This window comes from Sebastes fasciatus, chromosome 12 (genome assembly GCF_043250625.1).
Source record: "Sebastes fasciatus isolate fSebFas1 chromosome 12, fSebFas1.pri, whole genome shotgun sequence".
Classification (NCBI taxonomy): domain Eukaryota; kingdom Metazoa; phylum Chordata; class Actinopteri; order Perciformes; family Sebastidae; genus Sebastes; species Sebastes fasciatus.
The window spans coordinates 34155207-34175549 of NC_133806.1; the positions used below are offsets into that span (position 1 = coordinate 34155207).

The 20343-nt window shown below is 43.6% G+C and overlaps 1 protein-coding gene across 1 annotated transcript in view; it reads right to left on the reverse strand.

Annotated features, from left to right (window-relative positions):
* The window catches only part of ascc3 (activating signal cointegrator 1 complex subunit 3), a 220671-nt gene that overhangs the window by 44146 nt on the left and 156182 nt on the right, over positions 1–20343 (reverse strand). The window contains exons 23-32 of the mRNA XM_074654885.1: positions 19941–20166; positions 18716–18870; positions 15212–15310; positions 14918–15086; positions 9540–9760; positions 8548–8633; positions 8289–8455; positions 6967–7112; positions 4884–5004; positions 3471–3613 (exon numbers count right to left, since the gene is read on the reverse strand). Coding sequence (XP_074510986.1) covers positions 3471–3613; positions 4884–5004; positions 6967–7112; positions 8289–8455; positions 8548–8633; positions 9540–9760; positions 14918–15086; positions 15212–15310; positions 18716–18870; positions 19941–20166 — 1533 coding nt within the window. The remainder of the gene's footprint in view (positions 1–3470; positions 3614–4883; positions 5005–6966; positions 7113–8288; positions 8456–8547; positions 8634–9539; positions 9761–14917; positions 15087–15211; positions 15311–18715; positions 18871–19940; positions 20167–20343) is intronic.

Below are 20343 nucleotides of genomic sequence, written 5' to 3' on the forward strand. Positions count from 1 at the left end.
CGGCCCCTATTACTACACCAAGTATGGCCGTACAGCCGGAGCTCTCCATTTGAGAAACATGTTTGTTACTTGCTGAGAGTTGGACAGGAACATTGATACCACTCTCATGTTGGTCCTGTAAACATGACGTTACAGCCAGCAGCTGGTTAGTTTAGCATGGCATAAATGGTTTTATGGGGGTTTACTGTAAAACAGCAGTTGTTGTTCTCTGTTCTCTAAATGTTCCACGTCGTTGTGATCTGACACCTGTAGATAGATGTGTAATATAAAGAGTCACAGAGTCTGCTTCCAGTAGGATTGGGGCATCTAGTCTGGCATTATACTGATCTCATGTGTTCCAGCCAACACAAACAGTCTCTGGGTTGAAGGGAAAAGAGAGTAACGTGTGCTCTGCCAGAGTAAACTGAGACAGAGCTGCAGGAAGAGACAGAGATGGACACAACAGTCGGCTTCTGTCCTCATTATTTCTTTTCTTTGTATTTTGAAAATTAGATAATTTGAAGATTTAAAATGAAAAAAAAAAAAATACAATCATAAAGACAATTTTCAGTGAGATAGCCTACAGTATGTACCAGTAAAATCAAGCAATGCAGCAGCTCGGAGCACCTGAAGAAGAATATCCATATTAAACAAAAAGTATCCCCCCCGCCCCTTCCACCTTATTGATTCTCTAGAATCAATTATACAAACTACAATGCATCGTTCAAATACTCCAACTCATCAATGAAAAATGTGATGTGAGGTGCTAAGTGAGAGAGTGTAAGGGAGAGTGAATATCCAGCCCTGGGAGAATAGAGCGGGGGGGGGGGGGGGGGGGGGGGGGCAGCAGAGGCAGAAAGAGCTGTCAGGTGGGAGAGGGGATTTGAGGCAGTGGGTGACCCCCGGTGAGAGTTAAGCCGCTATCGCCAGAAGCCTGTCGGTCAAACAGCAGGGAGCTGAGCTGCTACACGGGCCAGCGCAGAGAAGCAGCAGGCAACAGCATCTGTCAGCGGAACACACACAGAGGCCGGGGACGCCGTGCACACACCTACAGTATAGAGACTGGGCCCATGTTAGAAGACAGTACATATCTGCATTGAGACAGTTTATCTGCAGGGTTCAACTCTGTAACAGTTCCACATGAATCATCTTTAAACTTGGACATATCATAGTTGAGTAAATAATGCTACTCCATGTATACTCAGAGGAAACAGAGAAGGTGATGAGTGAAATGATTGCCAGGAAGGGATTTTTCTACAAGCCTTTTGTTATGTCTGCCAAATTCTAGCACAGATTGGACATACTTTCCTCTAAAAGATCAGCCCTCAAACCTCAACCTGCATGGAGCTAGAAAACAGTGGGCCTTTGTGCCACAGAGCAATACACAATATGTACAGTATGAGCCAATGGAGAGCTCGGTGATGCTATACCAATTTCTTTGTTTATGTAAATTACAGTATTCCAGAATCTCAAAAATACTGATTATACAATCCCAATCTCCATGTAGCGCATGCTCTGGAGACTCAACTTTAAACTAACTTAAAGTGAATTTAGACAGATGGAACCATAGTTAAAGGAGCAGTGTGTAGGATCTGGTGGTATCTAGTGGTGAGGCTGCAGATTGCAACCAACTGAAGCCTCTCCGGTTAGCCAACAGGTTGGAGAGCTACGGCGGCCGACGGGAAAACGTGAATGTTCCTCTCTAGAGTTGTTGTAAGAGTAGCGTAGGTCATTTAGAGAAGAGTGTGTGTGTTTATGTGGGAAGTGAGTGGTGAAGCAAGAGATAGAGAGAGCAGCAGCAACGGGAGTGAGTAACGTAATCGACTCCGGCCCAAGCAGGAAAAGTTAACAGAGTTTGGTTTGTCGGTTCTGGGCTACTGTAGAAACATGGAGGTGCAACATGGCAACTTTGTAGTCAATCACTGGTGACTGTGGCCCAATTCCAATCCGGCCCCTACACCCTCCCACTGCGTGGTGGAGTGCACTCTGTTTGTAGTCACACTCACAGCTGAATGAAGCGCCCTTCTTTAAGGTGGAGGGTATCAATACAGCAGCCACTTCGGGATGAACTTCCCTCTCCCCAGGGGGGAAATTGAGTTATGTTTTGCTCCCGTTCTAGAATATAAATATAAATATATAAAAATATAGAAATGATAATACTGCTGAAAAAAGGGTCTATGCAAATAATATAAATGCATGCATTTATAAAAATTCAAGAATAGTGTAAAATAAGAATATTAGTTTAAATGTACTGTATAAATAAATGCAGTGTTAATGCCGGAGTAAACCAGATTAATGCATAGCTGAATTATTGCACCAAATTATTGCATATAAATAATTGCATATATATATATGCTGTATACATACATACATACAATATACAACAATTTACAATCTAATGAACATGTCTACCGTTTTCTAGTCTAGACAAGGGTTTATTTGACCCTAAATTTAAACAGTTTACAGTAAATGTTTGTACGGTGGTGGCACGGAACTTACATTGGAACGTGTTCCATGACGAACACTAAACGGCGTTGCACGTTGTCAGTAAGGGCAGCTGGTTAAGTCAGCATCGGTGCAGGCTCGCTGTTAGAGGGTTTTATAACCTACTTCCACTCCCCGCTAATTGGTTTGGAAAGGCACTAAATATGGCGGACCTTCCACGCGAACGCACAGACGGAGTGGAAATGGGTAGAGAGAGGGTGTAGGGGGTGGTTTGGAATTGGGCCTATGTGTCTGACAGAGATGAGTTTTAATGATTACACAACACGTGATAGTAAAACCAGTAGATAGTTACCTCCCTCTCTCTGCAGTACTGTTAGACGTGCATGTTGAGATGATTACAGTTATCTTACCGTACCTCTATGAGGACTGCATATCAGAGTGTTGTAATAATATTAGCATACTTTTCAAATGTAAACCCACAGGAGTCACTGCTCCTATCTTAAACTGATCCTAAGGTATGCACAGACAATATAATGGAGGATGACACAGGCTTTTCCGGCACAAGTTGGGTTGAATTCCATCTGTAATTACACTTAAACCAGCACTTACTCAGAGGAATGGAGCATCAGCACAATTCAGCAAGATCGGAGGGTGGGGGGAAGGGGAGGGGGGGGGGGGGGGGGGGGGGGGGGCATCCATGGAAATACACATTATAAGTGTGTCGGCTCTCTGCACTCATCATCAAACTTCCTGAACCTCATGTTGTTTATCACAGAGCTTTCTCCTTACACATTAAACTCAGAGGTGTTAAAGGGACAGTTCATTCCAAAATCAAAAATACACATTTTTCCTCTCACTTGTAGTATTATTTATCAATCTGGATTGTTCTGGTGTGAGTTGCCGAGTGTTGGAGGTATCGGCCGTAGAGATGGGACTATTTTCTTTCTACCAAACTACACCCGCTCTCAACACTGTGCCTGAAGGCATAGTGAGTAGACACTGACAGAAGAATGAGTCTGCTGCTGCTGCTCAGGCTATTAGCTTACCTCTCTCTCGTCCTGGTGCAGCCACTGTTTGGGGTTGTCCTCTGTGGCCAGGAAGGCAATGAGGTCCAGGGCAGTCAGTCGAGTTTGCCGACGTGATGAGACAAAAATCAGCACCGGCTTGGCAGGGGAGTGGCTGCGTATCGCTGTAAAGATGTATATGCAACGGTCACGCATGTACATTTCTACATATGTGCACTGTATGTTTGGCAGTGCTCCAGTAACCCTTTTAGGATTATTTTGGGTGCTATGATGCACGTGTTTCAAACTACCATCTCTGGTGGATGCTGCGCACGCACTCGCACGCACGCACGCACGCACCACACACACACACACACACACACACACACACACACACACACACACACACACACACACACACACAGAGAGATATTTAGAGGATAAGGCTGGTGTTATTTTAAACCAACAATGTGTTAGCCTGTCTCTAACATAATGTTGCCCTGTCTGTGGTCCTCAGCCCCGAGCCCAGTAGTTCCTTGGTTTAGTCAACAGAAGCTGAAGAAGGATCACCATGTAGTACAGATTCAAACTCAGAAAACCTCAACATGTGGAATATGAAGTTTAACAATGGATAACTTTGCTCCACTGAATTTATCTGAAATACACACAGGAATGGCATTTTGTATTATTATTATTATTATTATTATTATGATAATGTTGCATAACCTAAAAGTTTAAATAGCTCTAAGAAAGTTCAGATCACTTTGAACAGTGCTGTAAAGTTGCAGCAGTAACTTTACCTACAACAGATCAAATTAACTCATGTATGAATGTGCATGCAGCATGTGAACAAGTGGACATGTGAACATGTGGACATGTGAAGATGTGAGGCTGTGGACATGTGAAGATGTGAAGATGTGGACATGTGAAGATGTGAGGCTGTAGACATGTGAAGATGTGAAGATGTGGACATGGGAGGATGTGGACATGTGAACATGTGGACATGTGAAGATGTGAAGATGTAAAGATGTGGACATGTGAAGATGTGAACATGTGAAGATGTGGACATGTGAAGATGTGGACATGTGAAGATGTGGACATGTGAATATTTGAAGATGTCAACATGTGAAGATGTGGACATGTGAAGATGTGAAGATGTGGACATGTGACGATGTGGACATGTGAAGATGTGAAGATGCGGACATGTGAAGATGTGGACATGTGAACATTTGAATATTTGAAGATGTCAACATGTGAAGATGTGGACATGTGAATATTTGAAGATGTCAACATGTGAAGATGTGGACATGTGAAGATGTGAAGATGTGGACATGTGAAGATGTGAACATGTGTACATGTGTACATGTGAACATGTGTACATGTGAACATGTGAAGATGTGAACATGTGAACATGTGAACATGTGAACATGTGAACATGTGAAGGTGGAGCTGTACCTTGGAAGGTAGGCTTGTTCATGGTGGCCATGCGGGGGCAGTAATGTTGTCCTGGGAAACCATGGATGTGAACTTCCAGTGGCACAGGGCGGACAGACGGACGGAAGTTAAACAAACCCACCTGTTACACAGAGAAGGGGGGGGGGCAGATTTAATGTGAGCAGCTGGTAACATGAAGCCCCACCTGGCTGTGATGTAAACTGTGTGTCAGAGTCACTGAGGAGGCCACTGCTGGACTCTGCTGGACTCTGCTGGTCCACCTGTGATGTGCCGGCTGTGTTATTTTGTGATAAGGCGATATGGAGCATTGTGTGAATACTGAACTTTGGTGCATTATTTGGTTTGTATTGTATTGAGGATGGCTGCATGTCTACAGACATCTTTAATGCCTGGCTAAACCTTTCTCTCTGAATGTGTCTGTGACATCATCACATTACCAGATGACATATTGACCAGCGGCAGAAAAGAAACTTCATAATCTTCATCATAATCTTAGGAGTAATTACTAAACACATTATATAGTATCAGATATAAACTTAACAAACTAAACATTAGGGCTGTCAAAGTTAATGTGATAATAACGTTAACGCAAATTTGTTTTAACGCAGCTAATATCTTTACCGCATTAACGCAATCAATCTTTCGGAGGTTGTAGCGGACTCAGTCTTAAAGCTAGAGTGAAGATACTGGAGGTCATACTAGCTTGTCGGATAAATAACGCTCCAAACTTACACTAAATTTAGTCGAGGAAAAACTGTCATGTCCATTTCCAAAGGGGTCCCTTGACCTCTGACCTCCAGATCAGTGAATGTAAATGGGTTCTATGGGTACCCACGAGTCTCCCCTTTACAGACATGCCCACTTCATGATAATCACATGCAGTTTGGGGCAAGTCATAGTCAAGTCAGCACACTGACACACTGACAGCTGTTGTTGCCTGTTGGGCTGCAGTTTGCCATGTTATGATTGGAGCATATTGTTTTATGCTAAATGTAGTACCTGTGAGGGTTTCTGGACAATATCTGTCATTGTTTTGTGTTGTTAATTGATTTACAATAATAAATATATACATACATTTGCATAAAGCAGCATATTTGTCCACTCCCATGTTGATAAGAGGATTAAATACTTGACAAATCTCCCTTTAAGGTTAATTTTGAACAGACAAAAAATATGTGATTAATTTACGATTAATCGTGATTAAATATGTTTTTTTGATTGACAGCCCTAATACAGATACAATGCTCTCGTATTATACATTGACGGTGATCATTTAACAAAAACTGACACCTGGTATGTAAACATGTCCTGTTGTCAACATTCATCCGTCATGTCAGACAGACTTTTAGGAAAAAGTTGATGATAAAAAGGACAGTAAAATATAAAATGCATTTTGTTCGCTCAACCTCATCCTCATCTGTCAAATGTTAAAGACTGGCCGAAGCAAAGTTCCCTCAAAACCAGAGAGAAATTACTAGCATATGCTGAATGGGCAGTAACAAGAAGGGATCAATAATCTGCTGCGATGCATTTTTTCATGTTGGAAAACTCAGACTGCAGCTGACATGAGACTCCATGGAGGTGTGTAAACTATCAGTACAGTATATCCAGTATAAAAACATATCAGTACGTCAGTATATCCAGTATAAAAACATATCAGTACGTCTTCTTTGGATCATTTAGATGCTACTCTCTCATCCATCCGCATCACTGCAGTCTTTCCTCATGATTACAACCTCAGCATGGCATCCAGACACAGACCATTATAGAGATAAACTACAACATTTACTCCAGGCCAAAAGTATCTGTTTATCTTAAGTGCTATTATTATGTACATTCATCAGATAAGAAGAGGCAGCGACAAATGAACCATAGAAATACAGAGCGAGACAAAGCATGTGGTTTCTGGCTGGCTTCACTGCTGCAGTGTTCTTGGTACACAAAGCCAAGCTCACTATGAACATGATCTTCCATCTAACCAAAGGACAAGGAGTCAGAGGGGAACACCAATACACTGACGGAGTATTGGCATGTTGTGATGATATTTATCGACTGGAATAAGACTAGATGATGGAGATCTGACCTGTCCGATCCCCAGCCAGTCAGCGAGGTCTCGAGCATTGGCCAGAGCTGTGGACAGGCCCACTACTCGGACACTCTTAGAAGTGTGAGAGGAGATGAAGTTGGTCCTGGACACAATGACCTCCAACACCGGACCTCTATCCTCACCTGGAAACAGACACAACGGTACAGTCCTATCACAGTGTTTATGGAAGACACAGTTAGGTTAGTTACATTAGCCTTTGATAGACAGTAACATGCAGAAGATTTTGTATATGTTTTGTATAAACATGTATGTTTTGTGGTGCAGTGGTAAGCACCGTCGCTTCACAACGAGAGACTTCTGGGTTCCCCTCGTGTGTCCTCTGGGTCCCTCCCACAGTCCAAAGACATGCAGGATAGGTTCATCTGGTTAATGGTTGACTCTAAATGTCCCGTAGGTGTGAATGTGAGCATGATGGTTGAATGGTTGTCGGTCTGGTGACCCGTCCAGGAAGTACCCGCCTCTCAGCCAATGTACAATACACAATATTAAACGTCAGCCTATCCAGGGATGCCCGGTATGCTAGTTACAGCCCTGTTACTCACACTTTGACAGGTCCCATTTAAAATTACAGTATATATCAGTTTATTCCAACTGACACTGCACTGTTATCTGCAGGCTCTACAACAACAACAACAACAACAACAACAGCAACAACAGCAACAGCAACAACAACAACAACAACAACAGCAACAGCAACAACAACAGCAACAACAACAGCAACAACAGCAACAACAATAATAATAATAATAATAATAATAACGACTTCATTTACAGTATATAGCACCTTTCAAAACAGGCACAAAGATGAGTTTTTATTAGCTACTGAGGTCAATCTCTCTTTCTCTTACAGCATCTTGTAAATACTGTACGTATATTGAGATGCACCTCTGCTGGCTTGGTCAGACTGAAAAGTTATATTTGTTAACAAAATTGTCCAAATCAAATTTTTCAGAAACAAAATTGAAGAATATTGGCACAAATTGTCCACCAGCTTTAATCTACAGAAGAGTTGAAGTGAAAAGAAAAAGAAAAGATTTAGAAGACGTAAGCGGTCCATAGAGAGTCCTGCAGGTCTGTTGTGGTCTCTTACCCAGCAGGTTACGTCTTCTAAATGTCTTCTTTTTCTTCTTACTTGAACTCTTTTGTAGATTAAAGAGTTCAAGTAAAAAGAAAAAGAAGAGATCTAGAAGACGTAACCAGCTGATAGAGAGGCCTGCAGGTCTGATGTGGACTCTGCAGGTCTGTTGTGGACTCTGCAGGTCTGTTGTGGACTCTGTAGGTCTGTTGTGGACTCTTACCCAGCAGGTGGATCTCATCGATGATGAGAATGGCTACTTTCTGAACGTAGCTCCTGTTCTGCCAGCTCCTGCTGACTCCATCCCACTTCTCTGGTGTGGTGACGATGAGGTCAGCCTGAGCTATAGCTCTCATGTCTGGAGTCACGTCCCCCGTCAGCTCCACCACTCTGCACACAGATAGGAATGAGGAAACACCTGCTCATCATCGTTGGCCAGATTGGACTAAATCCTCTAGTGTAGTGTCTCTGTTTTCACTTACTTCTTCCCCAGTTGCTCCTCCATCCTGACCTTCCAGTCCTCAATCCTCTCTCTGACCAGGGCTTTCAGGGGGGCGATATACACCACCTGAACACACAGCAACAGATACAAACAGTCAGTCACTGGACAGAAACACTGCCAGGTTCCCCCGGATGGAACTACATGGGAACTATATTACCAGCATCCCATGTTGGAGCACCTCTGAGCATCTCTTCAGACGGTGGCTGCTCTGCAGCAGCAGTGAATGAAATAACTGACTGTGTTTCTAAACATACAATTTAACAATTTAACATATAACCTGTGTTTTTAAAATGGTTATAATGAGGCTTCAAAAATCATAAAATGGGTTGAGTTACCCTGAAGCTGGTGCACCAGGCCTTTGGAAACCCATGACAGACACAACCTCTAGGTAAGTTATCAGAGGACACTGAAAAACCAAGCGATGGATCCCTGGCACGATGGTCCATGTTAAAGCTACCGTTGTGTTTGACCACTCGTAGGACTATGGAGACATTTCTTTGATGAGCAGGTCCTTGTTAAGCTTCACGAGCAATGCACACCCATGAGCACGTGTCTGTAGAAAAAGCTAGTGCAAAAAACAGGGAACAATAACCGAGCTTACAAACAGATAACGGTAATGGGCCTCATGCAGGAGGCCATTTAAGAACAATCTTCCCCTTATTCTTCTTTGTATTCACAATTTATTCAGATTTTGTTAACATGGAATGGTATGAGTAGCAGTGCTGATCTAGCCCTATGAAATGAATTATTCATCTTTCCAAACTGCAGTTCCACAGTAGATTTTATGTGACTTTGTGAAACGTCAAATGGAATACTGCTGTGGAGCACTTTGTTGTTAAATGTCTGTCTAACCAACCAACCAACGAACTAACCAACTAACTATCCTACTGTTGCAACAAATCAGTGCCTTCCAGACACAGAGCCTCAAGCCTTGATATGAGCAGTGAGCCAGACGGAGCCAGTTGGTCAAACCTTAGAGGTCGGGTACATGTTGAAGACCCTGAACATGGCCATCTCTGCTGCGATGGTTTTTCCAGAGCCCGTTGGCGCCCCCAGCAGGACGTTAGTGTCGGTGTGATACAGCGTGTGGAAGATCTGCGTCTGGATGGGGTTGAAGTGGGTGAACTTGTACAGGCTCTCGTACTCCCGGTTACCCAGAGCTGTCACCGGTAACGGCTGCAGGTCCAGCAGCTCTGAGATGGAGAGAGGAACGGGAGAAAATCAGTCTGGATGGTAAATGGAGTTCCATTTATATAACGCTTTTCTAGTCTTCCGACCACTCAAGGCGCTTTACACTACATGTCAGCATTCATACACTGATGGCAGAGGCTGATCTAAATACTAATCTAAATACTCATTCACACACCGATGGCTATGCCTTCGAGTGCAATTTGGGGTTAAGTGTCTTGCTCAAGGACACATCGACATGTGACCCGGGGCAGCCATGATTACTGTATGCATGCCCTATTGTTTTGAAAAGCTGAGGCCTCCAGCTTTCAGAATCTGTAAACCACATGTATGTAGTCCAAACTACAGTATATCTTATTATGAAGTATTTGAACAATAAAGTCGTACAGAAATAAACTTCGTAGATATAAGAATTCTACAACAGCATGCTTGGTATCGTTGGAAACTAGAAATTCTGAGCTTTCCAATGGACTTTAAACGCCTCTCATATCACAAAAAGACAGAATAGACTGACATGAGGTTGTTTGGTTTTCAGGCACTTCAGTATTAAAAAGCAGCAGGTCAGGTATATGTGAACCGTCAGAGAGTTTTCCCAGTTGTAAATGTTGACATGGATCTAAAAGGCACAAACTGGGAATTACAGAAACTCAAATATGACATGAATGACCTCCACCACGGAGGTCATGTTTTCACTTCGGTTTGTTTCATAGTCCTTTTGTTTCTTTTATGGTGCAGTGGAAGCCTGAAAACAAACCGTGAACAAGGAACAGTGAAATACAAGTGATCAACTTCATCATATAAAACATATGACAGAACAGAAGAGAAGCCGGAGAACTAGACTTAAACTAACTGAAACAACCAGAGAGTACGCTACGCAGCAACAATAACAGCTGGTAGTCAGCAGGATGATGGAGAAACTACTTGTCCGACTTCCATGAAGCTCGGTAGAAGGATGTAGCATTGGCCAAGGAAGAAGCCATTACATTTTGGAGCAAATACATCCTTTATTTTTCACTTTTGTTAACATTGCGTGGCCCAGTGCCCGTCTAGTTCTCTATGGGTTCATCACGAGGACCTACAGTAGACTTCCATATTACATTTGAACCATCGCTCAGATGAAAACACTGATTAGTGTTTTCTCTAACAACATCCACAGAAATGGAATAGAAAAACAGTACTGTTCTGTTTACTGTACAGTCTTCTAAATGTTAACAATAATCAACCATATATATATATATATATATATATATATATTATATCTGATGCCCGAGTTCTTTGAAGGCATTATATGTCCTGATGTGATCTCATGTTCTTGATGTATAACAGAAGATGACAAACTGAGAGCTTTATGTAAGAGAGCGTTTTCTTAATGAAAGACTGGCGAGCCCTTCCCTTCATTCAGCCTGTGATCTGATCTGCTCTGTGCTGTGGCCTTCCTCCTTGATAGCTGCTGTAATAGTGTCTGTGCTGACTGAGGAAATGTGGTCAGAAATAATGAGGTGGCTGGAGGAGTGAATGAGTGGAGGATTGGAGGATTACATGCTTTTGTTCTCCAGTCTACATGGGCTTTTGATGTCTCCGTGCAGCTTCCACAGAGCTAAGCCATCTTGTGGTGTTTTAAGCAGACTGTAAGTTATGATTGGTGTTTTTTGGCCAAGTCACTTTTGGCTTATACCAGTATCAGATCTTAGTGTGAGCTTCGGTTTCTTTCACTACATATCCATCATTGATGTCTGTTCTAGTTTAGTCCAACAATTTATGTCTGAGTTATGCGATAGTAACAAACGTCTCATGTGACAAAGAAATCTGTTACACATCCGTTTGTATTGGCAGCTCAGCGAGAGCACGCGTTACTATAGCAACCAGATGTTTTCCACCATAGGCAGACTAAGCTGGATAATGTAATTATCTATGATAAAAAATAAACAGATGGAAAGAAGTAAAAGTTGTGACTCTTTGGATGCTTGGGCACGTCAAACTCTAGTGCATATCCTGTAGAATCATCACCAGGAAACAAGGAAACTACTGCCCCACTCCTCTAAAAAGCCCAGTCTGCTCTGATTGGTCAGCTGGGCCACTGTTGTGATTGGTTAACCGAACTAAATTCTTTGGACTACGCTCCAGCTCCACTCGAACTAGCTTTGTTTGAGCAAAGTGTTACTTGGTGACATCACCACGTTACGGAAGAAAAGGCAGGACGTCAATCAAGGTGTTTCAGGAGCAGTGTTTCTGTGGGGGAGAGGAACTCCCTTTGGCCTGGACTTTGTAACTTTGCAGACCTTTAACATGTACAAAAAACTATACAACACACTAAAAGAAAGGGAATATTAGGTCCCCTTTTAAAGGTGCAATGTGTAGGGTATGTAGGTAGGTAGGTCACCTGTTCCAAACAAATATATCCTCTATACTAGGTCCATACCATCTAAATGTACAGTCAGCAGTTATAAAGAAAAACCAACTACTAACTAACAGCAGGACAAGAACTCACAACATTCAACCAAACTGGTCAAAATACCACCGTTATCTTATAAACTTTATAATGTGTAGTTTACATTATTAAGACCATAGTGTCAAGAAAACAGCTGGTTGTTACTTTTCAGATGAATAATTTACATAAAGACCCTTTCAGATGTACATGAGGTTTTTCACATTTCACTACTTTCTTTTACTTTTGATAATAATTTAATCCATAGGATTTTAAATGCAGGGCTTTTACTTGTAATGGATCATTTTTACATTGTGATTAGTGTCGTCACAATACCAAAATTATGACTTTGATACGATACCCTGCCTAAATATCTCAATATCGATACTGAAATGATTCCACAGCAAAAACCTAAAACATCAGGAAAATTAACGGAATAATAGATCTACGGAATGGAATTATTTTTTAATGAAATATGTTAAAATGTATTAATTAAAAAAATTACATTGTATGCAGTAATCTGATGTCCCCTATACTCGAGTTTATGTTGTTCTTTTGATTGTTAACTTTACATTAGCCAGATATCACTTATTAAAGGGACTATTTGTAACTTTCAGAAATGCTTGTTAACAACGACACCTGTGGCCGTTAAGTCAACGAAAGTCAGCGTCGGGCTCGCGCTTGCTCGCTCTAAATAGACATGGACGAGCATCGCTCAAAACAGTGAGGAGACACACGTCAGCTAAAACCACAATATCACTCTATATTTCAGCTGCTTGGCAGTAATGTTAGCTGACCAGACGAAGGTCTCTCCATGAAACAATGCTGATCCTAGTGTTGGCTTTTCCTGCCTCAGTGCAGGCTCAGGCAGAGGGGCTACTCAACGAGTTACGTTATCGCCTCCCGACCGCAGCCGGCAGCTGCAGGGAGACACCGGCACCCGGTCGGTAACGAGACTACAAAGTAACACGTGGAGGAGCCCCGTCACTTCACAAGACACAGAAAACCTCTGTTGGTCTGGAGGAGCTGCAGCAGTTATTTCTGCACAACGTCCCCTGTACATTCACTAGATATTCTCAGAGCTAAACTAACTGTTCTGCAGTGTGGAGTGAGCGCGCGTTCACGTCTAGTAGAGGTGGAGCGAGAACGCGCGCTCTGAAGGTAAGCAGGCAGCGGAGACGAGGCTCCGGCCACACGCGAGCGCGCATGTGTTGCGACCCACTACATTTATACGCTTAAAAAGTTACAAACAGTCCCTTTAAATAGTGTTTAATGTTTAATAATCATTTTTTGTACAATAGCGCCCCCGTCGACACATCAGTGACACTTCAGGTAGAGAGTAGTACTGCAGTACGGGAGACGGCCAGGGGCAGAAACCCACAAAATGATAATAAATTCAGATGAAGTTCTGTGAGAAGTTGATGAAAGAAAATCTGTTAAAATGAGGAAGACACCACAGTCACTGTAGGCAGAGCTGTGTTGTGTTCATTCTCACTGGACTGCATAAGACACGGTAAAATAATACTTTAACAAGTGTTTGCTGAATTACAGGAGATGGACAGATCCAGAGAAGAAGGTGAATCTAATGTTATCGGTATATTTGATCGGTAATCAGACGAAGCTGTTATTTGTTTGATTTTTTTGAAGGGAGTTCTGCTGATAGAGACACCAGCTCAGAGTGAGAGATTCATGACCTGCTTGTTGACTCCATCCTTCTGGTTATCACTACAGTTTACTTTTTGACCGCCTGCTCCACCAGCAGTCAAGTTATCTGCCTGCTCCCGTGGATCCCAATCCTGATGGGGTCCTCTAAAGCAGAGCGCTGCAAATCAAGCCCCCAGGAAGAGCACCGGTCGTTGATCCCAACTTTCGTAGAGGCCAAACGGCGGTACTACAACTTCCCTGTCCGTCACGTGATGCCATCGGGCCCAAAAAGACTTTACCCATAGACTTACATTGGTAAAGAGAAATCTGTAACTCAGAGGATCATTTACTTTGAGGTCAATCAACTCCCCAGTATGAACACTCTAATAGTCCTTATTTAAATCATTAGGTCCTAAAAGTTGTAAAATGCACTACCAGCTGAATCCAGAGTTATTTCCCTTCCTCCGTTCATGTGAATGAGACCAAGACCGAGGCTGCAGCGAGGGCTGGGAGGCGGAGTTAGCAAGCCGTGACGACAGCGTGACGGCTATGACCCCGTGACTGAATCATGTGACCGAGCTACTGTGCCTGCTTCATGGGCCCAATGGATGCGGAAGATCGCCAGAAGATCAGCAGAAGATCCGGGTACTTTTCCACTCGTAAGTCGAGCGATTTAAGCTTCATGCTCCACTGAGACACTCTCAGAGGAATGACCGGGCCCTGCCTCCAACGCTGGATCCAGCTCTCTCTATACATCCTGTTGTCACATACTCACGCCTCATTCTTCATGCACCGGTACTAATAAAATGGGGTATCGTACCGTTTTTAACGGCAGCGTATTATGCTACCTTTCTAGTATCGGTATCCCGTGCAACACTAATTGTGAAGTAAAGGGTCTGAGTTGTGAGTAGGCAGTACTCAGTCTGGCTCTTAATGAGGGACTGCAGCAACTGGAATCTGACAGCTGGAAACAATCAACAGTGTCGACCAGTCCACCAACGGTAACAGACTAACAGACTAAGGATCAGCACTGCATTTTAAACTCAATTCAAGTTAAGTCAGATCCCTGTTGTCACATCATAAATGTGCGTACCAGTGTGTGGGGGGTGTCTCTCGGGTAAGATGAGGTTCTGGAAGTTAATGATGCAGACGGCCTCGGCCCCGAGCCAGCGGTCAGACACTGCCTTGATGTAGTACTGGGAGGGCAGCGGCTCAAAGATGGGGATGGTGAACACTATGTGCTGGGGCTCCTCTGTTACCACCTGGAGGGACACACACACACACACACACACACACAAGAACACACATCAGTCATGATGGATCCTCTCAGGAACACTGTCCTCATGTCAACCGAGGTCCAAGATCACAAAGAAAAAGAAAAAGGAACCTGTTTCTTCTGCAGGAGGAAGTACTCAGAGTGGTAGATGTGATCATTGATGGGATCCTCCACCCACAACCACCACGGCTCCCCCACCGAGCCATGGACCTGAGTCATTGAGGGAAAGAACACTTCAATCAGACAGTCACAGTCACACCCCTAAGTGGGGTTCAAATAAAACCAACTCAATTAAAAACACAAAAATACACAACTCAACCATTTTCAACAAAACAAAGTGGACCAGAAGAGTCCTGCTATCACACTACTATAATAATCTCATTATATCAATTAGATGTTGATTCAACTCTGCGGTACGTTGTTTCATCTGGTTAACATTTACATTTGGAGGAATTAACAGTGAACATTTAGAATTTGGGGTCATGAAAAAGATCACATTTTAATGTAAAAACTTAATGTAGCACTGAGCATTTCCTTCTAAATAAACCACTGGCAGTTTGATCTTAATACATCATAACTATCTTGTATTAATCTTAATGAAGAACAAAAAACACTGCTGGCAGGGGTATGGCAGTATTTATCATAATGTGTCAGCGTGGTATGTTTTCCTGGGTGCCATCAGGGAGGCGGCTCATGTGTCGGTACATGTGTCGTGGCTCTGCAGCCGGATCAGGGCTAAGCCGGCCGGTCTACCATTACCACTCTCCCATGATTGGAGCATGCATCGCTAATCGGACATAAACATTCATCTTCATATTCAGCCCCGCTACAATGAGCTTCCTATTCTGCTCAGATTCCATCACAAACTCCGAACTAAGCTTCCCATGATCCCCTCTGGCCCATCTGCCCACTGAGGTGGGACATGCTGGCGAGGCCTGGAGGCTCTCAAGGACAGATGGAGATTCCATGGCTGGAAGAATAAGAAGGTAGAGGGGGCAACCCCTCATTCCTCCACTGTGAACATGTGACCATGACTACATTGGCTGTGTCACTAAGTAGTTCTGGGGCGGGGGGGGGGGGGGGTGCTCAAGAGACAAGAGGAGGAGACACGACCTCTTGACCTCATCTCGCTCCGTATGCCTCAACCTTTTTTCTATGTTGCACTAAAGGTATGAATACTACTACTGTAACGGTGGCTTCTCACACATCCCACAAACACTAGTGGTATCTACCCGATTAGTTCTCCACATGGTTTTGGTTTGATCTGTTCAGGCTTTGAACGGTCTCTGAGATTTCTGCCTACCAGCCGATACAAAGGACGAGGAAGGCCTTCCATTACATATATTCAGAATAAATTCAACATCAACGTGTCTTTACAGAAGCAAGGTCCCAGTTACACAGTCAACAACATTAGAGCTACTTTCTGCTGAGGATATAATCCCTTTAAACTATTCTACCAGGGATGAACCGATACCCGGTACTATCGGGTATCGGGTCCGATACTGTGCTCATGTACTCGTACTCGCAAAACAGTTCCGATACAACGGCACCGATACCACTTTACGGCAGCGTGACGTTAACCTCTCGTCACCATCTTTCGGGTCCTATTGCACGCGCTCATGCTCCACCTCCACCTCCACGACGGTGCGGGCGAGGCGGGCCGGTGGTGGGCGCCGACCCTCACTTTCATTGCGCCACAGGGTTTTGTTGCACCCTCTGACTCGCGCGTGCGTTAGTCTCCTTGGTCGGGTGGGTTGCAGACATCGCTGCAGACCCCTGGTGTCTTTTACGTGGGCCGAGCCCCGCCCTGGGGGCATGACGCGGCTGGGGTGCACTAAGAACAGTCTGCCCCGGTGACATTCGGGCCACGGCCCCGGGAAGCACCTTCGCCCCGAGCCTTTCCAAGCCGACCTAGAGCCGGTGGCGGCGCACCGCCTCGTATGCGGGACTCCCCAGCCTGCCGTGTGTCGCTCAAACCCTCCAGCTGGCTGTTAACGAGGGTCTTTTGGTACAGAGAAGTACTCGTATCGGTACTTGGTATCGGTACTTGGTATCGGTACTTGGTATCGGACAGTACCCAAATGTAAGTACTTGTACTCGGTCTGAAAAAAGGCATCGGTGCATCCCTACTTTAAACTATACTACTGCTCTATTTTGTTCCACTTACAGATACATCAAAGAATTGGGTCTACACAGCACAGCACCGCACCGCACCGCACCGCACCGCACCGCACCGCACAGCACAGCACAGCACAGCACAGCACAGCACAGCTCGCCCTGCTGACGCTCTGCAGCATACTAACACATGAACCTCCAGGGCAACACACAGGTGTCCTTAAACACCCTGCTGGCTGGTACATGCCTGTGTTTAAGTGGCGCTCTAAACTGGAACAGGTCCATGTGCAGCTTATTCATCAATCTCTGTATTTGAAGGGGATTTCACTACTCCACCCCAAGTCGTCCTAGTAGACCAACTGTGACACCAATATTCAATCAATATATATTATTCATTCATTCAAATATTCATTATTATATATTACAACTAGGGCTGTCAAAGTTAATCTGATAATAACGCGTTAACGCAAATTATTTTTTGATGCCACTAATTTCTTTAACGCATTAACGCAACTTGTGATTTTTCATGTTGTAGCTGCTCAGTTGTTAAAGCTAGAGTGAAGATACTGGTATCATAGTTAACTATAAAACCTGATGAATCCATCGGTACCAACCATGTCAGACTAACTTGTCATGAAGGAGGTTATATAACGCTCCAAACTTACAATAAATTTTGGCTAGGAAAAGCTGTCATGTCCATTTTCAAAGGGGTCCCTTGACCTCTGACCTCCAGATCAGTGAATGTAAATGGGTTCTATGGGTACCCACGAGTCTCCCCTTTACAGACATGCCCACTTTATGATAATCACATGCAGTTTGGGGCAAGTCATAGTTAAGTCAGCACACTGACACACTGACAGCTGTTGTTGCCTGTTGGGCTGCAGTTTGCCATGTTATGATTGGAGCATATTGTTTTATGCTAAATGCAGTACCTGTGAGGGTTTCTGGACAATATCTGTCATTGCTTTATGTTGTTCATTGATTTACAATAATAAATATATACATACATTTGCATAAAGCAGCATATTTGTCCACTCCCATGTTGATGAGAGTATTAAATACTTGATAAATCTCCCTTTAAGGTTCATTTAGAACAGATAAAAAATGTGTGATTAATTTGCGATTGAATATTTCAATCGATTGACGGCCCTAGTTACAACATGTGATTCATTGGAGGTGTGTACACATCTTGCAATTATAAAAATACTTTACCGTGTTATTATATCATTTTATTGATTCATTTGAACACAATACAATGTTAACATAGTTTTTTTAAGAACTGAAGCGTAGAGATGATTTGTAGGGAATGCTTGCTGTTGTAGCCAAACAAAAGCTCCCAAATCTCCACATTTCTAAGCACTTTTTGTCTAAACTATGAGCTGTGTTGAGCTTCAAAACATCAGTTTGGGGTGAAAAGTACTTTGAAATATAATAAAACCTAAAGAGGAGCAGACAACAGCAGTGTGGTCTCAGGTTACAGAACACGTCGTCCATGTTTACCTGATCACTCCAGCGGAAGTCAGGCGTGACGACGAGACGAACCCGTAGGACGGTGCGTGTGATTGGCTGAATGTTGGCCTCCATTGTGATGGAGGGGATCTGGTGGACACACTGTTTGACTGTCAGGCCGATGTTGACATGGTGCAGCATGTGACCTGGGAACAATACACCTGGCTTTAACATGTGTTGTAGTTCATACAGATTACAGCAAATTCACAAATAAAAGCCAATATTCAAATAACTAAATTCATACATTTCTACAGCACTAATGCCATCGTCTGCTGTTCTGGCTTCTCTTTTTAACAAATATACTGTTGTCATTCATGAGTACATTCCAATCACTATTAAGCTACTGTCAATGAAAATCAAGACTTCCTGCAGCTGTTTCACATTAGAGATTAGACGCTGTGAGCCACTGAAAGGCTTTGCATTTGAAACATCTGTCTGAGACATGTTGGGTCGATTGACAGAACCTTAACACAGAACTAAAAACGACAGAGTAGAACTGACTGGAGTTCATGACTGACTGCCTCACATGAAGCCAGCCTGGTGTATGAAATGACTGTGAAAATGTACATTATCCTGAATGTATCGAGCCAACAGGTAAACATGGAGAAAGTGTTGAGTTTAAAATAAAACAGGAGCTTATCAGAAAACAGCATTATTACTAATATAAGCCTTTTCCAAATAGAGGCCTGTTTTCTCCTGCAGTTGAGGTACATAACGGCCCCCGACACTAAATAGGCCTTTTTCCCAGCAGCCATTCTGATCTGTCATCGCAGGGTAAACACAGGTGTAATTAATGACATTAAGTATGGCCCTGATCCACGGAGGTGGGCCAGGGCCCTGATCCACGGAGGTGGGCCAGTGCCCTGGTATTGGTATTCTGCATCCTGGCAAAGAACGTATATTGATAAGTGAAGGCCAATTGTTTGTTCCATTGCAACATCAGCGCCCAGCAGCAGAGCTACGCTTCCGCCATTTTGGACTGAAGGCGACTACCGGACGCCAGTAAAACCTCCGCCTACAAAAAGCCAAAATGGCGGCAGCGCTGACGCAGCGCCATCTATCGGCTGTTGTAAAAAAAAAAGCACCAGTTTCATGTCTTTGCTTCTTTACTCTTTGCTGTAGATGTCCTACTTACACCTGACATCCGGGTGCTGTAATTCTGTATTTGAGTGTAGTTTAGAATCATTTATACAGTCTGAATATCAGGTGTTTTTACCGATCTCATCCTTCCTCATTTCCTTCAGTTTGTCCACAGTGAGCTTCTTCTCCTCCAAGCGGTTCAGTACAACATGGCTCAGGTTGGGGAATTGGCGGAGAGGGTGGGCAAAGGCCCACAGCCGCTTATCGATCACCTTACAGAGGGTGAGCAGTCGGTAGGTCATGGCCGGCCACCGCTTCCTCAGAGCAATCTCAAACAAGGCCCTGACGATCCGAGCAGCATTCTGTGAGAAGGGACGACAGCAGAAGGGAAGAAAGATGAATCATATCACGTATTAGTGCTGTAATAACAGACAGCAATAGCTTGGACAGTAAACTTAAACAAGTGAGAGACGTTTGTACTGGAGCAGCAGCCAGTGGCAGCAGCTGTAGGGTACATGATGCTGTATACTGGTGATTAA